The sequence below is a fragment of the Cibotium barometz genome, chromosome 10, assembly GCF_041138505.1.
Source record: "Cibotium barometz isolate CiBa-2024 chromosome 10, ASM4113850v1, whole genome shotgun sequence".
Lineage (NCBI taxonomy): Eukaryota > Viridiplantae > Streptophyta > Polypodiopsida > Cyatheales > Cibotiaceae > Cibotium > Cibotium barometz.
In genome coordinates, this window is record NC_141055.1 from 44,833,136 (window position 1) to 44,845,364 (window position 12,229).

Below are 12,229 nucleotides of genomic sequence, written 5' to 3' on the forward strand. Positions count from 1 at the left end.
TAGGATTAGAGAACAAAGACCACACTCTATGTATGCATAGAGAAAAGAGAGTATACATACTCTTTTCTCTTTATACATAGAGCATGCTCTATGCATGTATAGAGAAAATATAGTATGTATAGAGCATGCATACTCTTTAAGCATGCCTTCTCTATGGTTGCTTGCTTGCTCTATAGTTGCATAAAGAGTATGCACGCTTTCTTTATAGATGCATAAAGAGTATGTGTGCATGCATAAAGAGTATGCATGCATGTATACATAGAGTATGCATAGAGCATACTCTCCATGCTCAATGCTCTATGCATGCATACTCTATGTATGCATAGACCTTGCGTACTTTATACACGCTCTATGTATGCATAGACCTTGCGTACTTTATACACGCTCTATGTATGCATGATGCTTTCTCTATGGCTACACTCTATGTATGCATAGAGCTTGCATACTTTATACACGCTCTATGTATGGAAGCTTGCTCTATGGCTACACCCTTGGGTGATGGGATTTAGGATTAAACCATGCATAGAGAGTATGCATGGTCTATGGATACTCTATGCATACTTTATACATGCTCTATGTATGCATGCTTGCTCTATGTTTGCACCCTTGGGTGCTAGGGTTTAGGATTAGAGAATAGAGAGCATGGATAAGAATCTCTATACATTATTACTTTATAAATTCTCTATGTATGCATAGAGCTTGCATACTTTATACATATGTGCTCTATGTATGCATATGGCTACATGGAGAGCATGTATGGTTTATGGATACTCTATGCATGCATAAACCACAGTGCTCTCTTTATGCATGCCTAAAGCATAGATCATAGAGTATGCATGAATAGAGCTTGCATACTCTACACTCTATGCATATATAAAGAGGATAGAGCATGCATACATAAAGAGTTATGCATGCATAGAGTATGTATAGAGTATTAACTGAGCATGATTTTCTTAGCATTTCGCTCTTGCATTTTTTGAGCCGTTAACTCTTCTTAGCATCTCTCTTGATTACCCCATTTTCTTGTATTTTAGGTCTCTCGCCTTTTTTTTTGAGGTGTTAGCTCTTCTCGACCACTCGAGGTACACTCTTACACACAAGATCTTTCACTATTTATGCTTTTCTATGCATGGTAGAAAAGTATGGTAAGCTCTTATACAAATTCTCTTTTGCTATTTATGCTTTTCTATGCATGGTATGCTTACTCTATGGCTGCATAGAGAGTATGCATTGTCTATGCATGCATACATAGAGTATGCATAGAGAAAACTGAGTGTCGGTATGATGGTTGGCATATATGTCGATAAAACCATTGATACCTGATGAAGTATGGTGCAAGGTAGCATTTGGAGAGAAAAGTCAAGGAGACTAGATAGATGCCTAGTAGTCCTTGTTGCTAAAGTGTCTCGCCTCTGTCCTCTTTTAACATCACTTGCAACTCTTTCTAGATCATTCTCCAACCCCTTTTGGAACTTTAGCCCATAAGCTTCTTCTTGTGGAGTGCACTCTTTCTCTATTCTTTTGTGGGGCATGCAAGTCAATAGTGGTCAATTGTGATGTGAAAGATATGCTTGCTCCCAATTTCCTTGCTTCTTCGTAGTCTATACTTTTCTTGAACAAGAAGTCGAGTTTCGGGGAGCTAAAAAGTAGAACATGGAAGTGGTGTGGAAGAAGGAAAGGTGGTGCAACATAGGGAATAAAAAAAACCAACAAGTATCCAAGAAAGAGACATTTAAACCCCAGGGAAAGAAGAAAAAAAAAAAAAGTAGAAGGGGAGGAGGAGGAGTACTTTACCATTCGTAATCGCTAATCATAGTTTAGGTGAAAGGGAAGCTCGAAAGTGATATTCATGGATTCTGGCTTGTTAGGAAGCTCCTTTGAAATTGTAAATATGCCGTGAAGGGGCGAGTGCATTGCCGTAGGCAGACCGCTGTTAGGACGCTGCTTCACATGGCTAGACTACGACTCGCATAATGGCTCCAGCCGGCTACATAAGCGAGGGCGCGACAGCCCAGTCCGCAGAGTGTGTGTTTGTTTGGTCGATTGGAGTATTGTCCCTTAGCATAGAATATACCAGTCTTTCTCTGCTCTAATTCTTCTTCCAAGTGCGATTATGTCTCGAGTTGTCTGCAAGCACCCTGGCTGCTATCGCTCCTACGAGAGCAAGGCATTCATGCTGCAGCATTACACGGACTCCCACTGTCCTCAGCAAGCTTCGGCCATGTCTAAGACGAGATCGCCTTGCAAGCATTGCAACCGATCCTTCAACACCGCTGCCGCTCTCGACCAGCACTTCGTGGACGTTCATCTGAGTGAGCAGCTACTTAGCAACACAAAGCTGGGCACGGGTTCTGCTGCTGCCGATCATCATGACGACGACGCCATCGCACCGCCCATATTGTGGGAGCAGGTGGAGGTGGCTTGCAACGACTGCGGGAGGAACTTCAAAAGCAGTGACCGTTTACATCAGCACCAGTGGGACTCGGCTGAGCACACGCGTGTATCAAGGAGACGTATGGCTAATTACGGCTCCGAGGTGAGGGAATGCTCGCAGTGCCCTGCAAAATTCAGCACGGCCAACGATCTGGAGCAACACTTCATGGATCTCCACCCATGTGAGAGGCATTACTGCTACTTTGTGTATCTGGCCATTAATATAATTATGCCTTACCTAAGCTGCTGGAATTGATTGTTAATGTGAGCAGTGAGCGAGGTGCCGGAGTCCGACGAGCAGTGTACGTGGAGGCATGTGGCTGAGCGCTTCCACTTGGCGTGGAAGAACCCTACCGTGGCCCTCCATGGCATCCACAGAATCTTCGAGGTCTACAACCCTGGCCCGAGGAGGCAGGGCTTCGAAGAGTACAGGAAGCAGTTGAAGAAGGAGTTAGCCAACAATAAGCTGGTGAAGCTGCGGGCGGAGGAAGACATCGATGTACGCAACAAGGTACTGCGCGACGGAAACGAGGTGCAGCGCTACCACGGGACCACGGTGAGGTGCAGGCTGGGGCAGGCCCAATCAGGAGTAACTAAGGGGAACTCCTGCTCATTGTGCGCCGACCCAGGGTGCTGCCTGTGCAGGATCTTTCAGTCGGGCTTCAAGACCAGCAAGTGCAAAGTTGAAAATTTCCAGAGATTTGGCAGGGGCATCTACTGCTCGGCCACCAGCAGTAAAGCTAACGACTATGTGAGGTGCTTGCAGCAGCAGCAGCAGCAAGGCGGACGTGCTGCTGGTACTAGTAGCAGCAGCACCATCTGCAAGGTCGTGATGGTATGTAAGGTGCTGGCCGGGCGTGTGCATCGATCTTTCCACAACCTCCAACACCTCACTAGCCCTCCTCCTGGATTCCACTCCGTTCAGGGGGACCCCGGCGAGGTCCTCAACTACGACGAGCTCGTGGTCTATGACGACCGGGCCATCCTTCCCGCATACATCATCATCTACTCTAGCGACTGATCCAAAATTGGGGCTTTTCCAAACTTATACCTGACTCTGCATCTCTTTTCACACCCCTGAATCCGCACCACTTTTCGCACACTCAACCATGTATTCCTCCCTACGCAACTTTTGAAAAGTTGAATATATATATATCATATTATAGCTAACCAAATTTTCTATAAGCCTAAGGTCATATTGCCTATACATAGTGATACTTCCTAACATTAACAAGCCTTCAGAAATGACCTCTCCCCCTCTCTCTCTCTCTCTCTCTCTCTCTCTACGTGTGTGAAGCCGTGTGTGTGGCTACGTGTGTGAAGCCCCTCGCTCTCAGAATCACAAATGCAAAGGTTTCAGTACTGCGCACCTGCCATGAAGTGCAAGTGAGGGGGTGACATCCAGTAGGAGCTCTCACCATCCTAATGGTTGGGGGGTAAGGATAAAAGCCACAAACCTAAACGTTCAGCTTAACACCCAACCAGTCTCCTAATGTAATCCTAGCCTAAATATACCAAGATGTGAATGAATCCTTAAGCACATCCATGCCTCAATCTTTTGCACTTACTTGGATGGGAAAGGAGATATGCTAAGCAAGGAATATGTGCACAAAAGACAAGCCCTCTAATGCTGCCATCTCCTCCTCATTCATGGCATCTTCCCATTTTCTATAAGCATAATGATGGCTTGTATATCCATCTTATTTCAATCTATCAACAAGGTGTCTAACCCCTATAGACCTGTGTACACCTGGACTCAGGGGGTGTACTTTTAGGAAGACCTACATACAACGTGCATTTAAAGGGTATTAAAAAAACATTTTTCTTTATAAACTTACGGGTTTTTTTTAAGAATGCCATTTAAAACCCCCTTATGTAAGTAGCTTTCTGTAATATTTTCTCAAAATCTTGGTTTAAAAAATCCCTCCTAAATGATCGCACGTAGTAACTTACATATTTTTAAGTGAACCCTCTTAGCAGCTCGATCACTACCAGGTGTACTCAAAATAGCCCGATTTCTCCTTGCACCAGGAGTAACCACTAATGAAATGCCAAGCTCTTCATCAAGGCTCTGTTCAAAGCCACTAGAGTCACCATCCACATATGAGTGACATGTTGTGCTGCAAGATCAGGCATAAAATGTTGATCCACATTTTCCTTCCCTTTGCATGTTGCATGTGTAAGATGCATTTCTGTGCCTTTGGATCTAGTTTTTTTCTCACTTTGTCAGGGACATGTATATATACAATACATCTAAAAACTTTCAAGTGTTACGAAGTGAACCTGCATGTGAACTGTCTCTTGATCCCCTGCTTTCTCAAAAAATCACTAAACTCATTGGAGAAATACTCTCCCCCCCACAATCTTAATCTCATGAATTTTATTTGCATGCTTTTTTTTCTTCTCATCAGACAAGGGTTTTAAATCTCTAAAAGTGAGTAAACACCTCACACTTTTCTCCTTCATGAAATAAACCCACACTTTTGTTCTCATTGGACAAGGGTTTTGAATCTCTAAAAGTGAGCAATCACCTCACTTTTCTCCTTCATGAATTAAACCCACACTTTCCTTCTCATTAGGTAAGGGTTTTAAGTCTCTGAAAGTCACCTCACTTTTCTTCTTCATGAAATAAACCCACCCTTTTTGTTGATGGGCATTTCCTTATAGTCTTTGTATTAACCTTAGGAGCCAAATGGGGGGATGCCAAGGGATGCAACATGGTGGTGGGTGAATGGCATGGGTGCATATGTGGGCATGGGGGTGATCCCAAAGTGATGCGAATGGGTGAAAAGGGAGAAATGAGGAGGTATGAACACCTATTAAAGTGACCCTTTGCAAGATGTATCAACAACCCCAATTAATGAAAACATAACTATTTGAGTCTCTCTCCTTCTCTCTCATCATCGTCATCTCTCTCCCTCTTTCATCTCTATTGATGGCGATGGATTTTAGCCACCAACACTTTGGAAATACTGATATTTAATCATACTCAGTTTTCAGGCTAAAAATGGGAAGTGCATGGCTCAATGATTAATGTTGCTACATTCTTTAAATGCTAATGGTTTCCTCCACGTTCAATAGGCGGTGAAGAGAATGAAGGCAGCTGTTGGTTCTTGTGGATGGCACTAAAAAGGCATGTTAAAGGTGGCGAAGAAGATGGCATTAGTGGTTATGGATAAATGCATGGCTACATGATACCGAAGATGTTTAAAAAACAAGCCTTAAGATGCCAACTCGAGGATGCCAAATGGATTTTATCTCCAGTGCATGTCAGTGGTCAATCTGACAGGCAAGATAGTTACTTGGTTAGAAGCAAATCTGTCAATGTCTAAGCCCAATGGGTTCAAAACTTACAAGCTATCACCCTAATTAGAGAACGCACACAAAACCATAAAAGCTCACTCACTCACTCAGACAGTACATAATGAATAAAGCTCAAGTGCTCTGTATTAATGTTAAGCTTGTACAATGCTATTCTACTTCAGACTAACTCTATCTCTATTGTTCTCTCTATCCCTCTATATATCTAACTGTTGAACTACTTCCTTCTTTGCTATCTTGGAAGGACCTTCTTCTTGTCCCATCCAGCCGTTGTCCTTACTATTACAAGACTCATTCTGTTGTCAACTTGTTACAATCAAGTACATATGATTAGAATAGGTGCGCATGTGTGCTACCATCTATGAATGGTTGTCGGTGTACTGGCTTTTCATTGTCAGCCTGTGTTCTCCGAAGAGTTTCTCAGGTCCCCACCATTTAGCTCCTGTCAGATGCTCAACACCTAGCATGCCCGATGGTTTTGTGCCAGCTGCTTAGAGGTTGATCATGATGTTTGATGGATGGGTGGGGGTGGTTGATGTTGATTTGTCAACCCTTTATTTTGACGCCAATACCTGTCTACTTCCTATGGATCACATCCTAAGCCCCTCCTATTATCCTGGGTATGAATCATATCAAAAACTTTGTCTGCATCATTGTGCATTGCTTGGTAGTTTAAAGAATGAAAGAATAATTTAGTAGCTATTTGTATCTATGGGTTGGAGTCGAGTTGTTGCTATCTGGTTCTTCTTCATCTAGCCCTGTAATAGAAGCTACGCACCATCATTTGGGATGTGTTGATGGAGATCTTAGGGCATGGGATGTTGACCTATCCTCTAGTTTGCATTTGCAGAGAAATCCATCAAGCTTGTATGGGTTTACAGGTAGGTCCCATTCTTCTTCTTCATACTACTATTTGAATTTGGCGAGCGAGTAGGGAGCATATTCCAGATTCTATGCTCTGGGGCCTTTAGTTGTTCTGTTTCCTATGCCTGTTGCTTATGTGCCTCCTAAAGATTTACCACCTCTCCTAATAGAGAATGTTCACTTGTTTTTTTGTGGCAGCTATGGCCGAGTTTATGATCTCAATTGCTGCTTGATTGCCAGTAGCTCTTCGTGAAGATTTCTTTAATGTATGCTTTTCTCCTGCATGAGCTATGTTTGGAGCCATTTTGCAGCTCCTGTTCCACATGGTTTTCTTTGGACAACCTTGTTCCCTTATTTGGATTTCTTTGTGCAAATCTATCAGTTTTTTCTTTTTTGCCTTTGTCAACTACTCTGGCTTTTCCTATTGCTTGTTGGCTTCTTCCTTAATGGCTTTTAGCTCCTGTTGAGTCTTTTGTAGCTAGGAGGTCAGCTTGAAGTTTTTTTCTTTTTTTAGACTACGCAACTATCATAACTTTTTGGTGGTGATGGTTTCCTATTGTTACTTTGTTGTGTCAGTCTTCCAAACTTTGTTTTAGGGGAGGTTTTCTTCTCTGTGTCTTTCTCTTCCAACTGTAAATGAGCTTTGCCTTTTTTTGATCAAATTTTGCATATGCGTGTGCAAGTGCCTTGTCCGTTATCTTGAACTCTTGTTCTAATTCTAGTAGGGCAGTTTGTTTGGTTCTGTTTTCATCTTGTTGCACAAACATCTATTTCTCCAATATGATGATTTGCTCTTTTAATTGAGTTGGTGTGCATTTCCAACTGTTAATTTCCTGATGTTCTTCTCGGTTGACGTACCGGTTCTTTTCCCTTGGCCAATGCCAACTTTTCTTTCTCTTGTTCATTCTCCAGCTGCCTTTTGAGTGTTTCTATCTGCTTTTGTTGGAGTAGCCTGCTGGCCTAAGGAGATTTCTCCCATGGTGCCTTTGGCTAACATTTATTTTTGGAGTAGCTCCAGAAATGATGTGGAGTTCTTCTTTCCCTGCCAGCTTCTCTGTCAGCTCGTGTGTTTTATGTTGAGCTCCTTCACCTGTTGATCTGACTGTGTATTTCCTCCAGAGATGGTGAGTGTGGAGGTGGTGGTGGTTGTTATGACTGATGTTCCTTGTGGATGTGCAGAAGTTGACCCTCCAGTTCTGCCCTCTAGGCTCCATCTTTGTCTTGAGGTGGAATTGGTGGTAGGAGCAGGTCGTATGTGGAATTTGGTAGTATCATGTATTCTTTTAGTAGCTACAAGTTGTCTTCCCAACATGCTTTCTAGGATGCTATTAGTTCCTCTTCCCACTGCTCCATCAGTTTCATAGGTATTTTGACTATGGGGAGTTCTTCTTCACCCTCCATGGCCTCTTGTATTTGCAGCTTCCCTTTCACAAGGAGTAACTCCTTGCAATCTTTTCTCCTGGCAAGCTCCATATCTAAGTGGCATGGTCCATAGTGTGGGTTGCTTTTTTTGCCTGCTGATGGATGTTCCTATTATAGCTTAACCTGCCTGTTGTAGCTTTATCTACCTGTTCTACCTACTGTACCTTGCTTTGGAGATTCTCATAGTTTGTTGTTTGGAGCTCAGATACCACCATTTCAAACTCCTTGCCTCTCCTCCGTACTGTTGCTACTTCCTCCTCCAGTCTTGTAATGGTGTCTTACTCTGCTGCTTCTGTTGCCTTAGCAAGTTATGAGAAATGCTTTGTTAATTATGTTGCTCGACTTGAGTGGACCTGCTACACTTGCACTTCTACTTAGTCTATCATGTGGCAAGTGGTGAGTCTTTCTTCATTCTCTAGCTTGTCCATGATATAATTTGCTATATTTTCTAGTGCTGTGAGAATGTTCTAAGTGACTGGGTCAGTTGTCTGCATCATCCTGATCAGCATGTCACCTAATGTGGATGGTGCTTTTTGGATTTCCCCTTGTGCTATTTCATCTGCTATTTGTTCTCTGCTCAAGGATAATCCGCTTTTCACTAGATGTTTTCCCATGCCTTCAAGTTGTTGCTTATGCTGCTCCTAGGTTGCTTGGGCCTCCTTTTGCTTCTTTGGCTTGAGAGTGGTGATGTGCTGAGACTGCTCAAACTTCCTTTTGTGAGATTCTATTTTGGAGGTCTCTACCTGAGTGTTCGTTTTAGATTCTTTTGAGGTTGTCTCCTTTGTTCTTTATTAGTAGATTCAACATTTTTGTCCTGTCTCTGCTACTAGCTTTTGCCTTTCGGATTCCTCCACTTGTCTCTTCCTGGCTGCTTCTTCTTCCAACCTTTGCTTTTGAGACTCTTCCTCTTGTATCTTCTTGGATGTTGCTTCTTCTAGCCGGTGCCTTTGAGACTCCTCCTCTCGTCTCTTCTTGCTTCTTCTTCCATCTACTTTGGTGCCTCTCTGAGACTTCTCCTCTTGTCTCTTCCTTGATGATTCTTCTTCCTTCTGCTTCTTTACGCTCTCCAAGTTTGTAGTTGAGTCATTCTTCTTTAGCTCACCAAGTTGTGCCAAGGCTTTTAAGTGACCTACCATCTTTGTGTGACCTCCTGATTGCCAAAACGTTTGAGCTCACTGATGCATGTTTTTGGTCACCACCACTACTACCTAATTTATCTTCCATGTCCTCTTGCCTACCCAATAGCCCATATTTAGTTCTGCTTATGTTGGTGTTTTTGGTGAGTAGAGAGACCATATCTAGGTAAAATCTAAATTGCTTTTGCTTGTCTGGATCACAACATGTGGCGACAGAGTATTCCTTACCGACTTTTGAGAGTTCCTCCTCGATGTCCACATCCTAGGGCTCGACATTGTGGTGATGCCTTCAACAGGAAGATTGAATGCTTTGGTTATGTTTTTTGGCATAACCAGTGACGTTACACCCTTCCATCTTTACTGTGTTGTTCAATGACAACTCCATCAACTGTATCTTAGCTTTGATGTTTTCTTGTGGGCATATCTAGTTCTTTGCTCTTTGCAAAGTCATACAGTCCAATTTTCTATAGCCACTCGTGCTAAATCATAGGGTCCAACATGGCATTTCAAGGATCAAACTTCACTTGGTTGCTATTGCTACTAAACATGGTAGATATTGGTGTTGAGGTTTGCAAGAAGGGGAAAGATAGGTGATGGCAAGAGAGCTGGAGATGGCGAGACAACGAGAGATGGAGAGATAGCAGGAAAGAGCAAGAGAACAAGTTTTAATTGATTCTAGGAGAGTGAGGGTAGTGGGGTTTGGTCGGGGTAGGGTTTCTTGATTAGGGCCAAATTTTTGAGGCATTTTCTCCTCCCCATGATGATTTCCCCAAAAGCGAGGTAGCTGCCCAAGATTGTCACGATTCCCACATGTATGTGCCGTATTTACTACTCTTTGCTCCATATTCACATTCCTTTACTTTTCATCATACATTCTCTCTCTGTTTGATGTCACCCGTTTGAGAGTTGTGGACATGTCTTCATTTGGTTGCACTGTATAGATGGGGATTAACACAATCATGAACTGGTCCATTATGTCCGCCTTTGTGTCCTCCTGGTGATGACTGGTGAGTCGTGCCCTTCATCATTTCTTTCTCTGTAGGGTCTGAGTGCGAATTTGTTTACAGGCTTGAATAGTGTTTCACCACTTAGTGTTTTTAACCTAAACATACTAGAGCTTAATTGTTCTGCTATCTAATATAGAGACCCATCCAGCATATTTTGAGCTTACCTAGCTGTGATCCGAGCTTTGAATTGAACAACAGTACCTTGTCATCATCCAAAAATATCTTATGCTTATTGTTCCTATCCACCTGTTTCTTTCTTCTTTTTTAAGTGATATCTACCACCCATGCATTGTGTATCTTGCTGTCTTTCATCTGCATGAGGTGCTACATCCATTGAGTTGGCTGATTCCTCTGAGCCAAGTCTTTTGATCAAGGCTTTGAGGCTCGGGACAACATACTCCATTGGAACTACTGAGAATGGGGTAAACCCAATGCTTGCCTTATATGCTGTGCAGAATATCCATATTGTAGAATATAGCTTTTCATCCCAGTCTATTCAGTTTTGATTGGATATCTTTATGAGGATCTGCTTAAACACTTGATTTTTAGATTCTACTTGACCATTTTCCTCTTGCAAATAGTAAACAATTGATTTTTTGTGGAGGATCATGTGCTGTTGAGTCAGTTTCTGAATCACTTTCATTGATCAAGTGTCCTCCTTGATCACTTACCTTGAGCACGAGGTAGATGTCAAACCCAATCCCCACCTCTTTGAGGGCCCCACAAAACTTCATCCTGACTATTATGTAGTGGATAGTATAACGGGAGTCAAGCCAATTCACCAACTTGCTGGGCACATGGGCAGGGGCTGGGACATTAATGCCACAGCTAGAAGAATACCTCTTCAATGCTACCACTGTCAAGGTCCCCATTGAGTTTCGAAATGCCCTCTCACGTTTCCCCATCTTAACCAAGGAGTTCCCTCAAACATGCCACCAGCTAGTTGTAACCATTGTGGCATACATAATTGGATTAAGGACTACCCCAACAAGATTGTGGTGACAAGTACACAATCAGGACCCATCATCACAAATAGGACCTAGATTGCCAAGAGTGGTACTATCACCAAGGGCAGCTAAATGTTCCCCCTTTCCAAACTCATGCTATTTTTATGCACCACTATGAGGATCTGCTTAAACACTTGATTTTTAGATTCTACTTGACCATTTTCCTCTTGCAAATAGTAAACAATTGATTTTTTGTGGAGGATCATGTGCTGTTGAGTCAGTTTCTGAATCACTTTCATTGATCAAGTGTCCTCCTTGATCACTTACCTTGAGCACGAGGTAGATGTCAAACCCAATCCCCACCTCTTTGAGGGCCCCACAAAACTTCATCCTGACTATTATGTAGTGGATAGTATAAGGGGAGTCAAGCCAATTCACCAACTTGCTGGGCACATGGGCAGGGGCTGGGACATTAATGCCACAGCTAGAAGAATACCTCTTCAATGCTACCACTGTCAAGGTCCCCATTGAGTTTCGAAATGCCCTCTCACGTTTCCCCATCTTAACCAAGCAGTTCCCTCAAACATGCCACCAGCTAGTTGTAACCATTGTGGCATACATAATTGGATTAAGGACTACCCCAACAAGATTGTGGTGACAAGTACACAATCAGGACCCATCATCACAAATAGGACCTAGATTGCCAAGAGTGGTACTATCACCAAGGGCAGCTAAATGTTCCCCCTTTCCAAACTCATGCTATTTTTATGCACCACTAGGGGGAGAGATGTTGTGGAGCCACCTTTGTAGACATGTTCTACCTATAGTTCCATCCCCTTGCACCATGCATTACCTATAGGCATCAGATGTTGTACGCAACATCATACTTATTTTGGCAGTGTAGGACTTATTTTAGGCGCTACTACAAGACATGACTCGCAGTCCATGGAAGGAGAGACACCACACTGACACGACTATGAGAGTGTCTGTTACCCAGTGGGAGGACCACAACAAGATAGAACTGCACAGGAACAACTTGTAGAGTAGTGGAGGAGGGCAATAACTTACGGACTTACACCATCAGTTTATGGCATATATG

General features: G+C 42.9%; 1 protein-coding gene across 1 annotated transcript; it reads left to right on the forward strand.

Moving 5' to 3' along the window:
- The first annotated feature begins 1,763 nt into the window (after positions 1–1,763).
- Positions 1,764–3,578, forward strand: LOC147634960 (uncharacterized). Its single transcript, XM_086803447.1, has 2 exons — positions 1,764–2,615; positions 2,706–3,578. Exons 1-2 carry the CDS (start codon positions 2,114–2,116, stop codon positions 3,452–3,454), a joined length of 1,251 nt encoding a protein of 416 aa, XP_086659573.1. The 5' UTR covers positions 1,764–2,113; the 3' UTR covers positions 3,455–3,578.
- The last annotated feature ends 8,651 nt before the right edge of the window (positions 3,579–12,229 follow it).